Source organism: Xiphophorus hellerii, chromosome 8 (genome assembly GCF_003331165.1).
Source record: "Xiphophorus hellerii strain 12219 chromosome 8, Xiphophorus_hellerii-4.1, whole genome shotgun sequence".
NCBI classification, from domain to species: domain Eukaryota; kingdom Metazoa; phylum Chordata; class Actinopteri; order Cyprinodontiformes; family Poeciliidae; genus Xiphophorus; species Xiphophorus hellerii.
This window is the reverse complement of record NC_045679.1, coordinates 12,116,907-12,140,517: the sequence shown is the minus strand read 5'-3', so window position 1 is coordinate 12,140,517 and position 23,611 is coordinate 12,116,907. Positions and strand designations below refer to the sequence as shown.

The following is a 23,611-nucleotide window of genomic DNA, read 5'->3' as shown; positions in this document are numbered from 1 at the left end:
ATATGGGGAAACACCTCTGAGGAATCAGTTCTCGCCCTGAAATTTCACATAAGTGATTAAAAAATGCCGGATGTCAGATTTTCTGTCAAATGTGCATTCAGTCTTAACTGAAATATACATAAATCTGTATTTTTCAAGGTATTTTGATAAACTTTATAAACTTTTACATTCATAAAAGTAAAAGTTTGATGAACTTTGCACAGCACCTACGCATTGTCAAAATTAAGATTTATCCACCACAGCAAAGTCTGTAAGTTATTTTAAATTAATCCAGTGGCCTTCTGTCATGTATTTCACAATTACTTTATAGCCATGGCGCTTGTCATAGCAATGGAATGATTATATTGGTGTGTCAATGCTCACCATGACAAATCAGTGCGAGTTTCGTTATGGGCCTGGATGGGAGAAGCAGCGGTGGCTGTTTACCAAGCTTGTTGTCCCTCACAGATCAGATTGATCAAAGCATTAATTGGTTTGAAGGCAATTTCTAAAAAGAAAGAAGTAACTCTTCTACGTTTTATCACATTGGAACAACAAACAAAATAGAATTTTGAAGGAAAATGCAAACAAAATTGTTTGTGTACTGCTACTGGAAACTGCTTTTCTTAGTGATCAATACATTTTTTATCTAATCTAAACCTATGGAATTACATAGACCATTTTCTAGAGTTAGAACTTTTACAGTTGAAGTCAAGAACTAAATCCTTAGTAAGACTTGAAAATGGATCTTAATTCTCTTTATCTGAGCTGATTAAACTAGAGGTAAAAGGAGGAGCTGCAAAGTACTGATTCAGAAGAGCTGGATACAAATGCAGCCCTTCCACTCCTTTATATTGTTTAAATAAAGTAGTTTTAATTTTATAACCACTTTTGAAAAACTAAGCTTTTTTTTTCCACTTGACAATTATTCATAACTTCGAGGTGTTTTAAACTCCGATAACAAACTGTACGAAAACAAAATCTCTATGGATATTAATTATTTTAGAAACACCATATTGCCCTACAATCTACTGTATGTGTAGGGTATAATTTCAGTAATATTTTACATCTGAAAAGTAAAAATAAGCGAAACACGAATTTTATAAAACAAATGCTCCTTTTATTGGTAATGATTTTGTTTCCTAAACAATCTGTCTGAGACACATATTACATACTCTATAATAATAGAAAAAAACAAAACAAACAAACAACCCCCACACACCCCCAAAAAAACCTAACAGTTCTGCCGACTTTGCCCGCCCACAGCGCCTCCGAAAGGCGCCGGCTTGGGCAAAGCAGCGAACCCGATCACTGGCCGACGGATTGGTGAGACACAGAAAAAGCAGCAGAGATCTCTGGAGTGTATGAAGCTCGCTGTTAAGTTCGGGCTCCCCGCAGACTCAGCCAGCCTACGTGAACTAACCATGAGTACATCAGAGTCATTGGATCGAATGGAACTCTGCGAAAGTCTCTTGACATGGGTAAATAATTAAATCAGACTGGTTTTTATAATGACAGACAGCTCTCCGGCGCCGGGGCGATGCTAGCTAGCATAGAAGAGCTAGCGATAGCTCCTGGAGCTAACAGAGGAAACGTTAGCTGGCTAAAGGAAAATGACACTTTGGTTACGTGTGCAGGCCAGCTGTTTGCTGTGTTTAGCCACCATCCACCATCGTGTGACCAGAATTTCGATTCCAGCACAAATCAAATATGCTGTTACTTAATGTTAGCTCAACTTTCTGGTTCTGAAATCACAGCTGTATGTAAAAACAGTAGATTCGGACAACATCGGTGTTAAATATTCTTTAGTTTAGCATTTCTTTGGCGAAGCCTCCCCTCCCCTTAGATTGTTAAACGTGTCAGTTTTGAGGCTGAATTCCTGTCATTGTTGTCAATGTAGCATGACGCTCACTCGTTCTTCTTTATTCTTTCTACTGATCCAGCTGTCAGATACACGAAGCTTCCCTAGGCATTCATATGTACTCTCTCAACATCTAGCCAAACTTGGAATTATAGATCTAAACTACAGGGCTGAAAAGCTGTCAGACCCCAAAGTCACATGGTTTCCTGTCGTTCATGTTTACATTGTTGGAGAAAATCTCCCAGCTCCCTTTAGTCAGAGATGTAATACTTCTGCTGTTGCTCACCCTGTTTGGTAAATTAGAAATGTAATGTTTGTTGTTGTACATTTGATCAATGTTCTCAGAAAACATGTCAAAATTGCTCGTCACATGTTTACATCTCAGGAAAGTGTATATATTTACACTACAGATTCAGATATCTCTTATTGTCCAGGTAAAAGAAATGTTTGAAATTTTCACCACTGAAACTGTCTTTTACTGATTATGAACCGATGAAGGGAAAACAATTTGATTCTGAACTCTTTACTGACTGACTGGTAGGTACATGTCTGCTGTAAAACTATAACATTTATTAAAGAACCTGCAGCACTTTGTCTCCTTTTTATATGTTACGGTACTTGGGGAAAAAAAGTAGCATGTGTTAAGAATCAAGATTGCCAGTTCAGAACTATAAGAAAAGAAAAAAAAATACAAAACATAAATTGGTATCAACCTGGAAGTGGTTGATTGGTGCATCTATTCTTTACAAAGATATTTATTTTCACTGCAAAAGTTCATCTGTTTATGCAATTTAGAACTTTCCAGTGTTATTTTTTTATTTATTTAGACAACACTGATTATGGATTGTCAGATATGTCTTGTTATGGAAACTTGTCATAAGAAACATGTTGTCACACAAACCGCCTGCATGGGTCAGTAACCTGTGTAACAAAGACAGGCATGTGGCACTGATTGAAGAGCTTGATATATTCTTGCTTTGTTGTATCTGTATTGCTCAGCATTGTCGAGTGCGTTGTGCTGTCTGGATGCAAACTGAAGAACACATCTGATTACTGTCTGTTACTTAACCTGCAGTCTTTTGTTTTAATTCCCTTTCCTATGGTTGAACATTTCATTTTCCCAGCTGTTTCCACAAACCTGTAGGTGTGGATTTCCTCTTTGACCTCGCTCGACCCTTCAGTTTTGTGTTTACTTCGATTTGAACATTTGTAGGCTTAGTTTCAGTTTCAGCAGTCCATCGTAAACCTGCTGGATTTGGTATCCCTGTTTTTACTTGACCTGTGCTAGCTGTGGACGAGAATTTCCATTGTGAATTAGTTGATATAATTAAAGCCTCTTCTAGCTTTTTATTTGAGCCCGTTTATCCTGCAGTGCTGGGCAGTGTGCTTGAAGCAAACTGGATGTAATCTGAAGCAAGTGCGAATGTTGAGCCTTTTGAATGTTTCACATTACATGATGGTTAGGTTTCAGATTAATTAAACTGATTCAGCATATCGGTTTATGCTAATTTCAATGCATCTTTATTATATCACCAAGAGGCAATTTAGTAAACAGTAAATTATAAACGGTAAACATTTACATTATGTCTTTTATGAGACTGACATCTGCTGCTTAGTTATCAGTGCACCACAAAGGCTGTCAGTAACAGATTGGGGTTATAGTGGATCCAGTACCAGAGAAATGTTCAGACAAACCATTTGAAAGTGTGTGTACTCCGGCTCTAACTGCACAGAAAGCTTTATAAAGCAACATGAGGCCCAATTCACAGATACACAATGTGTAAAGCAAGCCACCTGCATCGCTCTCTGCTACTTCTATACCATTGATTCCACATGATAATCAAATTGCTTAAATACTTTATCTGGTTGTGTACCAGTTCAGTAGATGTGAACTACTAGTTATAATCACTGTTTTTTAGTGCGTTAAACATAGGAAAACTGGTGAGTTTGTATGATTATTTTTTTTATTTTCTTTTTTTTTTAAGCGGCTGGTTTCAAATTGTCTGAATATGTTTAACTCTGCAACAGCAGATGTTGCTCTGTTTTCCAATTTGCCGCTGAAGTTTCCAGGATTGTCAATCAGGTTATTCCCTATGTGAAAATGTTTTCATCCCTTTCGTCTCTCTGCATCCCATTAGTGTTTTAAGTGCCAGTTCATCCCATGTTTTCCTTCCTTCCTCATCTTTCCTGCAAAAGGAAATGATGCAGAGCAAATGTTGTAGCTCAAAACATTTAGAACAATGTTTCTTCCCACTGCCTACTTTATGGCTGTGCTTCAGTTCTCTCCCCAGAATGAATATGGAATTGAACATCATTTTGAGATGCACCGTTTTCCACTATTTACCATCTGTGATCTCAGTCAGCAATATCTGTTTCTCCTCATAGTACCTCAAACTGGAGAAAAGTGAGTAGCATAGACATTAGAGAAGATAATGTGTACGCTTAAATCAGCAGAGGTTCTTACTTTCAGTAGTTAGATAGATTGATGAGGGAAGTGTAACTGCGTTTTTTAAAGTAAATGAGAAACTAAGAATATTTTTTTTACATACCCATAATAAATATGGAACATAAGCTCCCTCTAAGCATGATAGTAGTTTTCAAGTGTTTTTCACCAAGTTTGCTGTCTTTTTGCTATTTTGCTTCTTAAATGATGCATTTAAAAAGTATATTCTAACATTAGAAGTTTAGTTAGTTACTACAGTGTGTTATAATACAACAAGTTTGAGATGATGCACAAAACTACGTTTACAAGCTGAGCTGAGGATTTACATGTATTATGAGGAAGAACGGGGAATCCAGTTTTTGCTTTGTTATAAGCAAAGGTTCTTTCAGTCATCTGAGCAGCAGTGTGCAGCAGTAGGTGAAAAGGGTTGGGGGTACAGAAGTGGGTGACTGGCATTTCATTGACAGAGCTTTAACTATAGGGAAATATGACAGACTTTTTTTTAATAGAAGAGTAAGTTCTATGCCTCATTTGAGATTTGGTAATCTAGCTCTTCAAGTACTCTGATGCCAGTTAGAGCTAGAAATTGAAATTGAAATTCCAAAAACTGAAAAGACCCATTCATAAAAATGGATCCTGAAGCCAAAAAATGAAAATGAAATAAAACAGAGAAGCTAATGGATGTATGTTCTTGTATGTTTTATGTTCTTAGAGAGCTTAGAGCTGCTTCTTACATTTCCTCCCAGTATGGAAAAATGAGGCAACCTAACAATCAGACTTCAAACCTCGTCTTTTTTCTTACTGTTTGAATTCCAGCATTCCTGCCACAAGTTTCCCTCCTCCCATGTTTCATTGGCATCTACACTGAAGAATATAATATCCGTTACAGCTGCATACTTTCTGCCTGTACTAGCAGGAGAAAACTGCAACTGTGGGGAAAAGACAGTGATGACATGGCATGTGAGGTAGTGTGGACAGAAGAATAGGATCCGAAAATTATTGAGGTGATGGAACAGGAAGTAAGTGGTGAGGAGAAGCAAAGTGGACTTGGACAGTGCGTGTAAATACTCAGATTGTACTTTCAGTAAGTTCTTTCTGAAATATCTACTTCTACTGGCAAATAAACATCCGGTTTAGCTTGTGTTTAATGGCACAAAAACATGTCTTTAAATTCTCTGACGACAGATATTTTCCACCTGTTTCCCTGCCACTGTTAGGAGCATAATACTCTGTGTCATACTGCAGATATTTTGGACACAATTCTGAAAATGCATGAAGAAGATTTCCACCCAAATTCACAGTAATATTATCAGACCTGTCAACAATGCCGATGTTGTTTTATGAACCACTAGAGGGCACAATAAACTTTAAAAACAAGTTTAAATTCACAACCTTATTCTAAAACAAAAACTGTTTCATTCTCTTTTTAGTTTGCATACTACAAAGTAATCAAAATGTTGACATTCCACTGTGTTAAACAGTAACATTGGTTAATCTGTTGGCAGCTTACCCTAAAAATGCTTGTGTGTGTTTGCCTACTGCTTACACAGATCCAAACATTTGGAGTAGAAACACCATGTAAGACAGTTGAAGATTTGACCAGTGGGGTCGTAATGGCCCAAGTCCTGCAGAAAATGTGAGCTTTTTTTAAATGTATTTTTAAATTTATTTGTTTATTTCACTGTTATGTTTTTGTCTTGACACATTTATGCTGCCAAACACTAATATTTTCTTTGATTTTTTTTTTTTTAGAGATATATCATATTTTAATGATACTTGGATTACCAGAATCAAGCCAGACGCCGGGGACAACTGGAGGTTAAAGGTCAGCGCTGCCCTTTCTCAACAGTAAGTCTATGGAGTTGTATGGTAGTAATGAAGAAATTTAACCAAGTTTGTGTTTTGACAGGTCAGCAATCTAAAGAAAATCTTGAAAGGCATACTGGACTATTACCAGGAGGTAAGAACATGCAACTATGCAAGTTTTGATTTAGTCTCTCTCAGGTTTAGATGATTTTGTTATAGATAAAATAAATATTTAATATTTAATATTATATTTAATATTTATTTCTTTTCAGGTCTTAGGTCAACACATCAATGATTTCACACTACCAGATGTAAATTTGATAGGAGAGCACTCTGATGCTGCAGAACTCGGGAGAATGTTACAACTCATTCTGGGCTGTGCCGTTAACTGCGAACAGAAACAAGGTGCTTATTTCACCCTCTGATAATAAAGCTGGTATAGATTATCAGCAGATGAACTGTGTCTATGCAGCACGGTCTGATTGATTTTGTTTGCTGTTTTGCATTGTGTAGAATACATCCAGACCATAATGGTGATGGAGGAATCAGTACAGCATGTCGTCATGACCGCCATTCAGGAGGTGGACGTTTTGTTCTGACATTTATATTATTTTGAGTCATCCTTTGTATTTTTAATTTATTGTAAACAATCAATGGGTGTTTCCCCCCCCCCCCTGCAGCTGATGAGTAAAGAGACTGCTGTCGCCCCTGGAGGAAATGACTCGTATGTAGATCTGGACAGAGAGGTATGGACAGTTTTATTATTAACAAGATCAATTACATTTTGCTGGATGCCAGAAGAATGACAGCTTCTTTTATGAGGGACTGAGATCAGCAGTATATTAAGGGGTGTTGTCAGTTTTTAAGTCCAATCTGTTCTTTTCACATGATACAATCTATATTGTAAAGTGGATCTGTGCCTTCTGGAGTAAACCTTCCTTACAACATGAGGGAACATGTTCTAATTGAACCATGGTCTTAAAAACGAAGATCTTTATCACATAGTGCCTTTTCAAGCTGTTATTTGACTTTTTAGTTTGCTTCTTTGACCTGATTAAAAGCACAGTATTTTAAGACTACATAAACATCTACATTTGGAATTAATAGAAAAAAAAATCTAATTATTCTTACAAATTGACATAATGTTGTTTATCCTAGTATCTGATCTAAAGAAGAAGTTTTTGTCTGTTTTCATACCAGTGAGCAACAAATGGTCATGTCTTTAACACAATATAAATATCTGCTTTCAGCTGAGCTTATGCAAGGGGAGAATCAGTCCAGGTCTTAAACAGTCAAAAAGTTTATTTTAAACCTTTTGAAAGTCTTAAGTATGGTTACGTTATCAGGTCTTCCATTGATTATTTATTTTCGTTTTCATATATGACCTGCATATCTCCCAAAGACATTTCGTGACTCATTTTGGATTTTAGGCTTCTAAAGCCAAAAGGACTCAGATTATTGACAGATTATTTGAAAACCGTGTATATCTGAGAGGATTTTGATTGTGACCCAGCCATCTGTCATCAGTTTAGTCAGACAAATCAGTGCAATTTTAATATGTTGTTTTTTTTCCCTGTTTTTAGCTAAAGAAGACGATTGAGGAGCTGAATGATGCTTTGGCAACCAAGGAAGAGATTGCTCAGCGGTGTCGCGAGCTTGACTTGCAGGTCATTTTAGAATGATATTAATAAAAAAAACTATTATAACAATGCATTTTTTTAACTACTTGAAGTCCAGACAACTTTTATAAAATATTCAACACTGGGAGAACATTTCTCATGTTTTCTTATATATTTTGTAAATTCTTTAATATACACTGATTGTGTTATGCTTCCTAATTTAACAGATGTTATTCAGTTTCATATGAAAAAAGAATCTGCTCTTTCTTTTTTTTTTCTTTATTACTTTTTATTTCATGTCATTAAAACTGATAGGTTTGTTCCTCACGAGGAAAATTCATGGTGATATTTTTATTATTATCATTTTTTTTTAGCCTCATTGTTGAAGTCTGATCTGGAAAACGTAAAAAAGCAGCTGTGGATCTAAAATTGTACTTGTTGTTCTTTGTCTTTAAGTAGTTTCCATTTCTTTTCTGTTTGTTTCAACACTTTGTGGCTTGTTTTAAAGGCCCTCCATGCCCAAGAGGAGCGTGATAGACTGAGGTTAGACTTTAATGAGCTAGAAGAGAGGGTAAATCCAAACTTCATTTTTTCTCTTGTCTACCTTCCATCCACACTGATTGCCGTGTTAAGTAGTCCTGCCGTTGTTTTCAGCCTGCTTGCACCAGATTTTCCTCCTCCAAACTGTGTGAGCACGTGCAAACGTTCACACGTTTGTGCACACATCTACACGTGGTGCTTTTGGAGCACACCGTCTAGAGCTGCAGTTTTGTCTGAGTGTGTCAGGTGGTGTCCTGCACTAATGATCCTGAGCGTTTTGCACCTCAGTGTGTTTCATCCTTTTTAGTAGCAGCAGTAGACGGCAAGAGAAAGTGGTTGAAACGAAAGGCGGGGGGAAAAAAAACATTTACAGCAAGACCTTTTTTTTCCCCTTAAGACTTTCTGTTATTTTTTGTATCTTGGAACTTTTGGCCTTTGTGAATCTCGAAATTTCATAGGGATTATGTTCTTCAAAAACTTTTTTCTTATTTTGAATATAGACATTTGTGTTATTTCTGGCTTTTTTCTATCCACCCACACCTTAGTTGGAGTATTTTCTTGTTGCGATCTTGGAATTTTCGCAGCAATGCATCTTGTCCTAGAGGTCATTATCATAAGCCATTTATGGGTGTATCTCAGTATATTAAAATATCATCAAGAAATGAATTTATTTTAATAGCTCATTAAAATAAGTTCACTTTGAGGTCTAATGAACTTAAAGTGAAACTATAATTTCACTAGACACACAGTGACATAGTTTATGCCGGTAGTTTAAAGTTTAGGAATCGTCAATGCCGGACGGTTTAAAGAAGATCAGTGACCATTTTCCTGTCGTTTCTGATGATCGTTGTGTGTAGCTCTGAGTTTTTTAAAGATTAAGTTGATCTTTGTCAAATATGAGAACTGAAAAATGATCAAAATGGCATGATGGGTAATTTTGCCTTTGACCATATCAAAATATTTTAATTTCTTTAAAACATATGGTGAGTTCTTGCTTTTGCTGTTTGAAAAGGACGGCAGCCAGCTTCTGCTTTGCTTCATGTGGAGTTTGATTCCTTGGTTATCAAACTGAAAAGAAAACATGTCCCCATATACAACCCTCCCGCTGTGTTGGAATTTGTTTATTTGCCTCATTGATGTGTGTTTGGTGTGTACTTACCAGAGTAAAATGTTGATGCAGTGATTGGGAAACTAATAGACTAAATTCTGTGAAACTAAAGTGTAATTTATGTATTTTAAGTATCTCAAGTTGCAAAACTTTAACTGCTTTTTATGTCATTGCCTTGTTCACCTCTCTGGATTCCCTGCTTTTTCCTCCTTTCATCCCACACTTCCTGTTCTTTGCCTGCATCGTCAACACCTTCACTGTCTCAGGTAGCGGCTCTGCAAGAGGAGAAGAGCAGTCTGTTGGCAGAGAACCAGGTCCTGATGGAGAGACTTAACCAGTCTGACTCTATCGAGGACATAAACAGCCCTGCTGGACGTAGACATCTCCAGCTGCAGACACAGCTGGAGCAGTTACAAGAAGAAACTTTCCGGTGAGAGCTAGCTTCACAAACTAGTGACTGAATAGACTGAAGTTGATGTTTTCTTTACAGACGTGTTGATTTTTATTCTTTCTGTTAGTCTGGAGGCGGCAAAAGACGACTACCGGATCCGTTGTGAGGAGCTTGAGAAAGAGCTTCTAGATGTGAAGTCTCAGAATGAAGAACTCACGTCTTTGGCAGATGAAGCCCAATCTCTGAAGGACGAGATGGATGTGCTTAGGTAGGATCCGGAGGCACACGGAAGTTATCTTAGTGAAACAAACAGAACTTTTAATAATTGAAGAAAATCATCACAGTACAACCAAAAACGTCATTGTAACTTATTAGAATGTTATGTGATTGACCAGCTAAAGTAGATTATAAGAGAAAAGGTTTATTGTTTTCAGTTTCTTTCTTTCTTTTTTACAAATAAATATATAAACAGAGTGACACATGGTTTGTATTTACCCCTTTTCTCACACACCATTAGTTTTCTCAAATGTACCTTTATTACAGAACAATGAATGCGTGGAAATATCTGTCTATAATTCTCATAAAAGCTGAACAGAAGTCAGCTTTCAAAAAGGAAGCTGAAAAACTTTTTACGAGCGACATGCGTAAATCTGAAATGGTTAATTATTCTGTATTTTATATATTTCTCAACATTTTGTATGAACTGTGATTCATTTTATTGCTAGGTATGTTCAATCTTTCATCGGCTATATATCTACTGTGTGTTTTTGACCCCAGGAAGAGCAGCTGTATGTAAAGCCTTGCTAACGTCGATCCTAAAAGATAAATAATAAACTACTAAATACAATTCACGGCAACCAATTGCTCTGAAAGGTCAACTAGGTATAGCATACTACCCCACCTTTCTGTAATTCAATGCTGTCACTTAATGGGGAGGGTAAAGTTAGCCAAAAATGATTTATGGATTAGGTTTATAAGTTACATTTACAAGAATATTTAAAATGTTTAGTTTGCCTTGGTCTGTCTCATAAAATCTCAGTAAAACCACATTTATTTTTGTAACATGGAATGAGTATGAATACTTTGAGAAACTAAGTCAATAATTTAGGACTTTGTGTTTTCTTCTTAGACATTCATCTGACAAGGTTTCCAAACTGGAGGGCACCGTGGAACACTACAAGAAAAAACTGGAAGACATGGGGCTACTCAGGAGACAGGTACAGTAACACATTGACAAATGTCTTTTATCACCTGCTTGTCGGCCTAAAAAGTTACCTGCAAAGCAGATGTGATAAATATGGCTTATATTGCTCTCTGTGCTCCAGATTAAGCTTCTGGAGGAGAAGAACACAGTGTTAATGCAGACTAATGTCAGCTTGGAGGAGGAGCTTCGAAAGGCCAATGCTGCCAAGGGCCAACTAGAGACTTACAAGAGACAGGTACCTGACCAGCTGGGATTTTACTGACAGAGAGCCTAGTCAAACTCTCTTGTATTTGCAGTCGTGGTGCTCTTTCAAGCTTTTAAGAAATTGTGATGGGTGTTTTTGGGAACTCCCTCGTCTCTCCTCAGGTGGTCGAACTACAGAACAGACTATCAGAAGAGTCTAAAAAGGCCGACAAGATGGAGTTTGAGTACAAACGCCTCAAAGAGAAGGTGGACTCTCTACAAAAAGAAAAAGATGTATGTAATGTCTTTTGAATTTAGAGGGAAATGTAGCCCTCCAAAGTATATTTTCTGTTTGATGTAGTAATATATTCCCTATTCACACGTCTTTAACTCTGTCCCTAAATAGCGCATGAGAACAGAGAGAGACTCTCTTAAGGAAACTATTGAGGAACTCCACTGCGTTCAGGCTCAAGAGGGACAACTTACATCAAGTAGAGAAAACCTTTGTGATAAAATGTTAACAAACATAATCCATTATTCTACAATTGTTTTACAAAATTAACTGCTATTGTCTGTTTTATCAGGTTTGTTCCCACTAGGGGGCAATGAAAGCTCAGATTCCCTGGCTGCTGAGATCACCACTCCAGAAATCCGGTAAGTAAATTAGACTTTTTAGTTCCATGTTTTATTGTTTTGTCTGCAGTCTCTGGTCACTTTGTAGCAGTCAAGTGTTTCCTGACCCAACTTTAACTCTCCTGCTTTGGCCCACCATCCACTGTACAGTCAAATCAGTCAATTATTTATATGTCAAACTATATTCAGGGCATTCTATTAAATTTAGAGAACCTGTTTGGTTCACCTGAGCGGCAACCATGTGCCCCTAGATAACAAAAAGCCTTTTTGCCTATTTTCAAAGAAATATTTTGAAAATATTTATTTGACCTCACCTGTTCTAAGCTGGAAATCCACAAACTTCGGGCTTCTTTATAGGAACAAATTGGCATTGTTAAAATGGGACTTGATTACCTCTCTGAGATTGAAAATGTGACAGCTCAACAGTATATAGCTATATGTGACCCCTTTTTTAAAATTTTAGCACATTCATCTTTAAAGTTCTTGTCCCTGATGATGCGCACTAAAACTTCTTAGAAGCACTACTCGGACCATTATATAGTCATTATATAGAGTAATATTGCTAAATATCTTTTAGAAATTAAAGTTTTAAATTAAATCTTTTCAATTTTAGTTCTTTAATAGGGCATGAGTAGGCCAATATTTCCCACACAGAATTTTAACCTCTTTTCCGACATGATGAGGTCCATTGACTTACATGGACAACTAAGGGGTTTTAAATTACCTTCAGTTAGCTCTGAAAGTTCAACATTTATTCATTGCTTTTTTCATACTTCATTCATTCTGTCTGCTGCTGTTCTGGCTGAGGCGTTATTAGACTTCTGTGTGAATCTTCCAGAGGCCCTCAGCTGTTCAGTCGGTGTTCTGACTTGTCAGAGCTGTTTTGGCAGCAAAACTATCTAATTATTATTAGGTAGCAGGTAGTTAATCACAATGTTATAGTTGCTTAACAGAATCATCTGCAGAACTGTATGTGTTTCACCTCATCCTCAACAAGCCTTTTCTTCTGTTACAGTTTCTTATTTCTTTTTAATGAGATAGTTCGCTTTAAAGCTTTGTGCAACAACTTTGTACAAGTTGCATCAGCTCGCTAACAGCTTTCCGAGGGAGGTTCTTACTGTGCCTGGGTTTATGTTCTGTAGTTTTTTACACCCCTTATGAACCTAAAACAATTGGCCATTATGCAGAAAATCCTGAATTTCAAATCTTTGAAAAGCTGCTTAACCCAAATTCAGACAACTCTAGCAATTAGACAAAATCTACTGAAAGGAGAATTCTCTGAGGATGTCTCATCATCTTGGAGTCTTCCAAAATGGAAAAAGATTCCTCTGTTGAGATTTTTCATTAAGTATATGTTGAGAATCATTTTAAATGTCTGCAGTTTAGGTGATATAAATGTATTTTTTAATGTGAGTTCATTAAAACATATATACCAGAGATGGACTGATCAGCTTTGGCCTGCTGATTCTGATTTATGAAGTAGGAAGTTATTAGAACAGGATTGCAAATGTGTTTTTAGCAGTCCTGCTGTGAGCTATTAATACTTTAGGAGCAGAGTTGACGTCACGTTGTGTGCATGAAAAGGCAGTTTATGTTTTAAACTCTTAAGCATCTTATGTTAGCCGTTTTCACAGTAAACATCAGTGTCTGTGTGTATTCCCTGGTGAATGTAGACCCTCACCGTCCAGTATGTTCCAGAGATTAAAAGCTCAAAAGAGATCAAATAGAATAACTTTGTTGAACTGTGTTCCTTTGCCCTCTTATCTGCTGTAAGTCTCTTCTTTATGCTGCATGAGTTATGCATAAACAGGTCCTGAAATGTTGTAGAAAATGTGTTTTCCTTTTACCTGGGTTTTAAAACCTTCTGTGTTTTTTCTGACTACATTGCTAAACATCTCGTCGATACTGAAAAGGTGTTCTTATTTTCTTGACTCTTGTTTTCAGTTGGACATTTTACAGTTTCTGCAGAGTTTGTCCAAATCAAAGCCAAGTTTACTTCATAATCTTTTAACCAAACGACCAAGCACATTGACTACTCTTGCAAACTTCTTTACATTCACCATATTAATACACTCCATCACTTTTGAATTTGGTTGTTTTTGTTTCTATACTGTATGTATCCCTAATTTAGTGACCTAAGTCAGTGGTTCCCAGAGGTTTTTGGACCCCCCCCCCTATGGATAACAATAAAATCCCCCCCCAAAAAAGAAAAAATAATAATAAATCAACTTGGCACACACATCGTTCAATAAGACATAAACCTATACACATATTTTGTTTTCAAACTCCACTGAAGTTTATTTCACACTTCAGGTTGCAACAAAACACACTACAAACCATCTTTACAGTGAAACACTTTTGTGTAACTTTTTTTTTCATTCATTCATACGGCTTCCCCCACCCCCTGCAATGGCACTGCGGCCCCCTTAGGGGGCGTGCCCCACACTTTGGGAACCACTGCCCTAAGTTAATTAGAGATTACTGATAATAATTTTGATTCTGACCTAATTGGTCCTTGCGGTGCATTTCCACAGGGAACATCTGATTCGCCTTCAGCATGAAAACAAAATGCTGAAGCTGGCCCAGGAAGGATCGGACAACGAGAAGATTGCTTTGCTGCAGAGCCTGCTGGAAGATGCTAACAGAAGAAAAAGTGAACTGGAGACAGAAAACAGGTTTGTGCAGAAAACTGTCCAAAAAAACCCCCAAATTTGTTTCCCACGGTTTAAAGTTTAAATTCAAGATGGAATAGGCATCAATTTTCTCTCATTTTGATCTGTTGATCTCATGAGACCTGTATATTTTGTAAGACCTGTAATATTTTATATACTTCTGTGTAGTTTTCAGTATTCTCATTGCAGTGTTAAAAACATTGTTGTCATATTAGTTTACATTTATTTTCATTTAGATTAATCAATCAGCGGTTGATGGAGGAGCAGAGTCAGGTGGAAGAGCTCCAAAAGACGGTGCAGGAACAGGGTTCAAAAGCAGATGATGTAAGTGAGCTGAATGCTCTTTTATGTTTTTATTTCGACTTTTACATAGGAGGGCTTTAAACTGATGATAAATGCCACATATCTTTAACTTTTAAGTCCTAATAAAAATAAAAGTTTTAAAACATTGTGCATGTCAGTTCAAATGTATGACTGTGTATTAATGATTGATTTAATTCTGTTTCTGTTGTAAAACATTTTTCATTTGTTTCTGTTTCAGTCATCAGTTCTGAAGAAGAAATATGATGAACATGTGTAAGTTACATTTAAATAAAGCAGTCATGTATAATTCAGATTTTTTTGAAGGCTTACTACAAACCATCTGACCTAATTTGGCCAAAATCTCACTTTTTATGATTTTTTTTTTTTTGTTTTAGGGAGAAGTTACAAGAAGTGAACAATGAGTTACTGAAGAAAAATGCTATCATCGATGAAATGGAGCCTAAATACAATGCCAGCTGTGAGTTTGGTCTAACTGCTGAAATGTTTGAAGCTTTATTTTCACTTTCATTTCCCTGCCAAGGCAAGAGCTGTGGAGGAGGAATGTGATCACTGCCGTTTGTCAGCAGAAATACAAAAAAAAAAAAAAAATCGCCACAAAGCAAAATTTCATAAAACTTTGGAAAACTGTAGCATTAGCAGAAACTAAGATCTGCAGCTCAGATTGGGATCTTTTTTTATTAAATACAATCCAAAATACAGCACTGTCTGCCTTGGTAGACGTGTCTTCCAGCAGCTCACCCTGGCGTCTTTATGTGCTTATGTAGAACTGTATTACTTTATGCGGGATATGTAGAAAACTTAAAGATATTTTCATACTAGCCCAACGAGTGGATGAGCTTGAAGAAGCTCTGAAGAAAAAAGATGAAGAGATGAAACAGATGGAGGAGAGATACAAGAAATATCTTGAAAAAGCAAAAAGTGTGAGTGAAGTTTCAGTAAAAAACGTCTTTATATTTCTATATTTACACACGTCAAGCATCTGTGGTTGGACGCATCCAGACACGGGTTCTGAATTTTACTCTTGCAGGTTATTCGGACGCTGGACCCGAAACAGAACCAAGGCTCCGGTCCGGAGGTTCAGGCCCTGAAAAACCAGCTCCAGGAGAAGGAGAGGATGTTGCTCTCACTGGAGGTAAATGAGCCCACACTTAAGGGTTATATAAACATTATTTATTCAATAGCTTTATTAAATGTAACTTTAATGTTTTGTGCTTATTTTAAACAGAAAGAAATGGACAAGACAAAAAGCCAGCGAGATCACGAGGAGAAACTGATTGTTTCAGCCTGGTACAACATGGTAAGAGATGAAGTCAAGTTTATTTGTGTACCACTTTTCAGCAACAAGGCAGTTCAAAGGGCTTTACATCATAAAACATGATGTAGGTCATCAATTATGAAACAAGCAATAAACATTACATTTTGTCTAACGCCATCATCACAATCATCAAGCAAATATACATCAAATATGTTGATCAGTGTTCCAGTTACTATAAATCAATGGCGACTCTAAACAGGTGGGTTTTTAGCCTTGATTTAAAAGAAGTCAGGGTTTCAGCTGTTTTCAACAGTTTTCTTGAAGATCATTATTTTTTTATGTTGTGTTATTCACAGTCCTTCATTTTTAAAAATAATTTAATGAAAAGTAACAGTAGAGGGCAGCAAAACTGCTTTAGAAACACTATAGAAACAGGTGAGCTCTGGTATGAGAGCATGTGCTTCTTTTAAGGGAAGTATCCTGTCTCCTCTAGATCTGCCTCTACATTTAAATGTTGCTATAACACATTATTAAATTAGCTGCATTATTCTATGAAAATTAAGTTGCTGTTTCCTGTGTTGATTACATTTTTCACACTTTGTCATGTTACTACCCAACCTTCAATGTAATTTTGTAGGAATTTAATATGCCTTCGTTTACTCACTCTTTGTAAAATAGCTGAAGCTCTGATTAGGATTATGGTCTGGATATTGACTGGACTATTGTAACACATAATAATGTAATAGAATCGATCCCATCATCACTCTGGCTGAATGGGGCTCTCTCTCATGCTTTTGCAGCTTCTAACAAGTATTCTTTCTTGAATTTACCTTCAACTCTAAATGACTAACCTGCACGAAGCTGACCCCATTTTTACATTTAGGATAGTGCATTAAGCATGATGTAGTGTTTTGTATGTAGGTACCAATATAATGCAACTGAAGATTGTTCTTGTAACATGCCAAAATGTGCATCAACCTCAAATAGCACAGTTTGGTACTCCCAGAATTAGGTCTTCTTCTTTGTGTCCTACCAGGGCATGTCTCTGCAGAAGAAGGCGGCTGAAGACCGACTTGCCAACACCGGCTCTGGTCAGTCCTTCCTGGCCAGACAGAGACAAGCCACCAGCACACGTCGCTCCTACCCAGGCCACGTCCAGCCAGCTACCGCAAGGTAGATGGCCCCAGGGCACTAAAAGATAGCTGCTTTTTAAATTCTCTGAACTTGCTTTTAACTGGCAAACCTGCTTTGAGGCACAACATTTTCATTTATCTCTAATGGATTCTGCCTTTGATTTTCTGTTTTTTTTTTTCTTCTCAATCAGATCCATGAGGTAAAGATTCAGGGCAAGGAGGCCCAAATCTTGCACCCTTTTTTTTTCTTCCTGCCAAATCCTATTTTAACCTTGACTCCCATCCAGTGATGCAAGACTTCTACCTTATTTGAACCCCAGCATATTTTTTTTATATTGACTAATCACTCCAAACGCCCTTCCATCTGACCTCTTGTTGAACTTGTTCTGTGTGACAAACTTTACCGATCAGCTAATCTGGACCGAGGCACTCAGAAGACTTGCATCTTTATGAGACGTTATCTGTTTTTGATGAGGAACAGCTCTACCTTTTCATGCAGTATTTATGCACTTCTCTACCTGTGACATTCACTTTTATAGGAGAATGACTGTCCTGCTTAAGGTTTACCTGGCAGCAAGGTCTAATGTTTAAATTTTATTTTATATATCTTTTTACAGTTGGTCTTAATTAACTGATCCATAGGAAGATTTATGTTGTTGACTTTATTTTTCCTGTAAATGTCTGAATAAGGTGATAATGGTTTTTAGATTAACTAGGCTACAGTTGGGAAAACGAAAGCAATAATTGGGAATTTTTCTCTTTTTTTTTTTCAAAAAAGCGGTTTGAAGTTGCTTCAGAAGGTGCAATTCATAATTAGCTACAGTGCTGGTCAGACGTTTTATCGTCAACAAGAATTCATTTCATTTTCAGCTCCTAGTTTGTTTGGAATGTTTCTTCTTTTTTTGCAAGGAGTATTTAAAAAGCAAAAAAACGCAAGTAATGTTTTCAGCAGGAGTGTACAACTTTGAATATTTTGTCCTATTTATATCAGGATCAAATATATTTGGATATATTTGAGTATTGGGAAAATTGCAGTGGTATTGTTAACTGACATTTTTCATGAAGCTTTTCCTTCTTCATTACACAATGCCCCCACTATACATGAGCGTCAGGATTTCAGCTGCTACCAATGTAGTTTAAATGTGTCATAGGAGTTAGACTGCTTTCAGTTCTCCAAATATACAATTAATAGATATGCCAGACATTTGGAATAGAGTAAATTACTAAATATTGCAGTTTTTTACAGTTACAATGTTGCACACATGTATTGTGGTAATGTTTGCAATTCCCCTGTCTCTCATCATCCCAACAATGAACACATGCAAACTTCTGACCTGCACTGTAGGTTGTTAAATGTTTCTGTGTGTTAGGATTTTGGTTAGCTTGTTTAGTAAATAACAGGATTCTGGAGCGAAACCACTGGATCTGGTTTTTAGCTTTACCAGCATGTTCTAGTTTGTGTGCCATAGATTTTTTACTGTCTGTTCCTCTCAACAAACCATTTTGTAGGACTTTCCTCCAAGATAAAATACTTCACACGCTTTTATCCATGCCATTGTTTCAGAGTTTGAATCACGTTGTTATGGGGAAAACTCTGAAGTATTCTGAATTGAAGAAGATGATCTACTGTATGTTTCCATATATGAATTTTAGATACTCCTTTAGCAGGAGTTGCACAAATTGTTTTACATCAGATTCCTTTTCCATTCTCTCTTTGACCCAAATATTTCATGACAGGTCTTCTATTAACTTTAATTTTAAACTGACACGGTGCTTTTTATGCTAACCAGCTCTCCCATCTGACCATAACATCTCTCTCTCCTCCTCCTACAGCAATATCACTGCATGACTGGTATGCCAGTGAGCTACTCCTAGCCTTGTGCGGCCGGGCCCGGCCTTGTCCCCCTGTGGCCTGCCCTGACCCCGGGCCAGGCTAGGCTGAGGCACCTGATGCATGAACCTGCCTGCCTACTGTTTGCATGACCCCTCTGTGTTATTTCAAGCCTTCAAAATAACCCGTCCCTCTATCGGCTGCAGCAGCATGAGCACTAACAACCCTTCCGCATTGTTATGCAGCATAATCTCCAGGCAAGTCTGATGAGGGATTTGGGATCTGAAAAGAAAAATTATCCGATTAATTCCCTTTTCCACCTTCCATGCCAATAGTCTGATGTTAATGTCCCTGTCCTCCCTCCTTCATACCTTCTAACTCCACTGTTACACCTGATGGACACATCCACTAGTGCTTTCACATGCAACAAGTCTGTTACAATGCAGTGTGTGTTTCAAGCATCCCAGAAGGGATCAGAGCACACCAGTATTTCCTCTCCATCAACCTGTTTAGTATTTATGAAAGGTCTTGTCTTCGTCTGGCTGTGTCAGAATATCTCAGTGACATATTTCCACAGATCCATTTCAGTCTACATGACTGAGAGGATTAATGTGTTATTTAAGAGGTACAGCCTGCAAATTGGTCTTATTTAGAGTTTTCCTTTAAACTGTTGCATCACGTCTGACCTCTTATTTGTTGGATTGGATCTTCAAGATGTTTTTTTTTAATTATTTTAATTTAATCCAGGTGTTGATTACGGCAAGTTTTGAACAAAGCAACATTTTTGGGGGGCTTTCCTCTGTTGCCTTGTTTTTATGAGCTGAGGATGGTAAATAATGTGTGCTATATTAACAGTCTTGTTACAGATTAGTTTTTATTTGAGTTAAAAGTCCTCATTAAGCCTAATCTTACCTCTTTCCAGCCCTTTTTCCACATTGGAATTTTTTTTCATCTTATTTAATTTATTTTTTGAGTGTAGGCCATAATTTTAGAAATGATTGTAATTATACCAAAAATCTTATCTCTTTTTAAAAAATTTTTTTAATGATTCATAATTTAAAATTACAATATTAGATTAAAAGTGCATTTGCATTGGCAAGCCAATGGGCAGTCTGTTCACTTTAGGGCCTAAAGTGAACCTCATGTTTAGGCTGAGTAGTAATCAGTGAAATGATGTGGAAAAGGCAGAAAAAGGTTGCATTAATTATAACTTCCTTTAAGGAAAACGTCAAACCAGCAAAAGTAGAAGAACCTTCCTTTCATGTCTGGTTTTCAGTATTATCAGAGCTAAAAGACTTGCAGTATCAAAATATCTTGGCATTTTGTGTTCATGGAATAAATTGCAGTTCATTCACTTCACAGCAAATTTACATGTTTCTGTCAGCTATGTATGTATGTTTTCCAGTTTTGTTTTAGTAAATGTTTTATTTAACTTTTATTTTCCAGACTTCATTAAAAATCTTATCCAGAATCTGACAGTATGGACAAGTTGCAAGTGTTAAACCCTAAAAGTAAGAGATGGTTTAATCCTCCAATTGAGTGCCTTTTGTTTATGAGACTATCAAAAGGTTTTTAGGTTTGGATTCAATAAGTTACAAGAGTTATTGAGTATTTACGGCAAAAAAAACTCAGTTTGTCTTTATCTTGACAATAACTTAACTTTAAGTTTGGCTTAATGAGAGCTTTTCTCCCCAACGTTTTACTCATACTTCTTCTATTGTTTAATCTTAGTTTAATCCATGCAATGCATTTTATCCTAACGGCTTATTTATTATTTTTTGCTTGTACAGCAGTTTTACATTTTTTTTAATTAGTAGTATTATTATATTACCATTTATACTGTTACAATGGATGTAATTGAGATCAAAATACTGTTACATAACATATGCAACTAAAGGAGAAGGTTTCTAGTATTAAAGCATTTGTCTCCAAGTATAAACTGGAGGGGTGAAAGCTACGGTTCTTGTACCGACAGTGTTTACAGGGAAAAAAATTCCTTTTTATTTTAAACACTGCGCAAATAAATTTGCACTTGTATTTGAGTATGATGCTTTTCTCTTGAACAAAAGAAACAAAACCACATTTTAATTCTCACATCAGAAAGATTTGCAGCACTCATACAAATGACCTGTTAAGTTTATGAACGATGGACGTGAGATTGGTATGATGGTAGCAAAAATGATCATCAAATAAAACTATTTTTCAAAAACAGTGTTGAAATAACATGGATGACTAAAGTTTCCAGGATTTTATATATATATATATATATATATATATATATATATATATGAATCATATTTTTGTAAATTATGCAACATTAACCATTTTTCTGTTTGTATTTCAAGTAATGTTACACAGACCTCTTTTAACCGTCCATCCTCAGAACATGGTTTGTATATATTGCAAACGCATCCACATTGTGGTTGACCTGTTGACATTTATGTGAGGGATTTGGACAAACCTGCATTAAGAACACTCATCTAAAAAGGAAAAAAAGAAAAGCAGGCTTTCTGGTTTCCTCCTTGCATCCCTATCAAACCACCCACTGTAATTTTGCCTTTGCATCCATTACCTGATTACAGGTGGGGCCAATTTGTGGTCTTTTTCAATGGACATTTCTTGGCAATAAAGAAGGGGTTAAAAACCTGGTCTGCTGCTCTAACTAAAACATTGAAACTCTTCAGTGTTCAAAGAACAAATATTTTACATAAACATGCTGAAACCCATTGAAAACTATCGTGTATTTTTACATGCCTCGTATTCCCTAGAGTTCTTTTAATTTGGCTGATAATATCACTAAGGCTCTGTCAAATGAATTAGAAAGCTGAAATGAACAACAAGGGGCCTTGTCTGGTTATTGTTCCATGAATCCCAAAGTAGCAAATAATGTCCTATTTGCCAATATTTTATATTGCTTGTATAGAAAGACAAATTGTACATAACATTTGTGGTCGTGTCGTAGGGCTGTTTAAATATTTGCGATTGAGGAAATCAGAAGAACATGTCTAGTTAGGTAGATTTCATCTCACATTTATCCAACAAGGATTACGCTGATGAAAATGTGCTTCCGACACCATGAAACTTAGAAACCACGTTGTAAATAAAACTTGTATAAAACATGTTGTTTTGTCCCATTTATTCAGATTTTTTCACACTTTTTCCCAAACAGTTTAGCATTTTTGGACAATTGTTGGTTAATTCATCTAAATTGTATAGAGCTAATAACCAACAAATGTCATCTCAAATGGTCCAGTTGCATAGAATTTAATTTGTCCCACTAGAACCAAACTTGGTTTAAACACTTATCTACAGATTGACTGGTGGTTTTGATTAAAGGGAGGAGAGAGAAAAACCACAAGCTGTGGTCTGGGGCTGTTGTCTGTGGAAAGAGCGTACTAAAGGTTACTGGTAGGAGTAGCTCCATCAGTTACCCTTTGCTACTTTAAAAAGTAGAAAATGCCTGACAAATGTGATGGCAGCAGTAACTTTTTGTCTACAGAAATAGATTATACAAAATTACCCCTTTCAGAAATAAAACGCTTCTGAACAGAGGCACTGGTACAGAGAATGGGTTATAGTTGCAATTAGTAGTTTATCCCACTGTATAAACTAGGATCTAAAAATCTGAAGTTTGACAGGAAAGTGCTCTGTTGGAAAAATATGAAACAATTTAAATTCTGTAATATTAAACAGCTTGATCTTTCGCAGTTTTTTTTCTCTTCCAGAGAAAGAAATTACTTCAACTTTAGTAGTACTGCTAACGTATTAGCAGTACTACTTGATAATGACATGCAACTATTGTATATACATCTAACACCCTTAGATACCAAAAACTATGAAATACAACTTGGTGTTGGTAAAATAAAGCAGTATTGCAAACAGTTTGTTTTTAAACTGGCCTGTCATTCTTGAATGTATCCTCAGTTCAGAATTAGAGTGGGGCTGTACAGTGTTATGTTTACCTTACCTTTCCCAACCTAGCATTCCATCTCTAATCTTACAAATAGTTCTGCTGTCTGTTCTGTTATTCTCTGTAAGCAATGGAAAAAATCTGTTAGTTCAGACTTTGAACTGCTCCTCTTCTCTGCTGACACAAACTGGGCTCAGCCTGGGAAATGGAGCCTGAATGCCCCTCGAGGCTGCGGACACCGGAACATCCCTGTATCAGTGTCCTATTCTTCATTCCGGAGAGCTCCTTTTTCTTCTCTCTCTCTAACCTCAGCCTCTGGGTGCTTCCTGACACAAGTCCCAGCAGAGGTCCAGAGTCAATATAAATACACTTCTCTGGTTACCCCCTAACTTCTGTCTTTGACATTCTAAGTGAAAAGAGGGGAACTGATGGTTACAGTTCAATGTGGTAATATCAAATTACATTTCAGGATGAAATAAAGACTTAATGTGGTTAGGTCTGCAAAACAGAGGTGTTCCTGTTCTCTGGAAGTACATTTAATGTTTAATCAAATGTTGTATGTCTCTTGCTCTCTGCTAATACAGCATTCATACAGTACTGTGCAAAAGTGAAAAAACCTCAAATACTTTTCAATTGCATTTTTCCCCCCACCAATTTTAAGTCCAGGTTTTTGTTTAGCTGAGAATTGTTTTTTTGTGGTAGCCACTTGACCTGTGACT

At 36.6% G+C, this 23,611-nt stretch overlaps 1 protein-coding gene across 4 annotated transcripts; it reads left to right on the top strand.

Annotated features, from left to right (window-relative positions):
- The first annotated feature begins 1,288 nt into the window (after positions 1 to 1,288).
- hook3 (hook microtubule-tethering protein 3) lies at positions 1,289 to 22,101 on the top strand. Of its 4 annotated transcripts, XM_032569737.1 has the most exons (26): positions 1,289 to 1,460; positions 5,834 to 5,919; positions 6,036 to 6,108; positions 6,193 to 6,243; positions 6,362 to 6,494; positions 6,603 to 6,670; positions 6,770 to 6,835; positions 7,673 to 7,756; positions 8,217 to 8,279; positions 9,623 to 9,786; positions 9,875 to 10,015; positions 10,877 to 10,964; positions 11,073 to 11,186; positions 11,318 to 11,428; positions 11,541 to 11,625; positions 11,719 to 11,788; positions 14,302 to 14,442; positions 14,676 to 14,763; positions 14,981 to 15,015; positions 15,138 to 15,220; positions 15,583 to 15,683; positions 15,791 to 15,895; positions 15,989 to 16,060; positions 17,055 to 17,191; positions 17,343 to 17,351; positions 18,985 to 22,101. In XM_032569737.1, exons 1-26 carry the CDS (start codon positions 1,344 to 1,346, stop codon positions 18,998 to 19,000), a joined length of 2,301 nt encoding a protein of 766 aa, XP_032425628.1. In that variant the 5' UTR covers positions 1,289 to 1,343; the 3' UTR covers positions 19,001 to 22,101. The 4 variants fall into 4 exon arrangements, with proteins under 4 accessions (XP_032425628.1, XP_032425630.1, XP_032425629.1 ...); XM_032569739.1 differs by lacking the exon at positions 8,217 to 8,279 and having other exon boundaries at positions 1,290 to 1,460; XM_032569738.1 differs by lacking the exon at positions 17,343 to 17,351 and having other exon boundaries at positions 1,290 to 1,460.
- Positions 22,102 to 23,611: the final 1,510 nt, after the last annotated feature.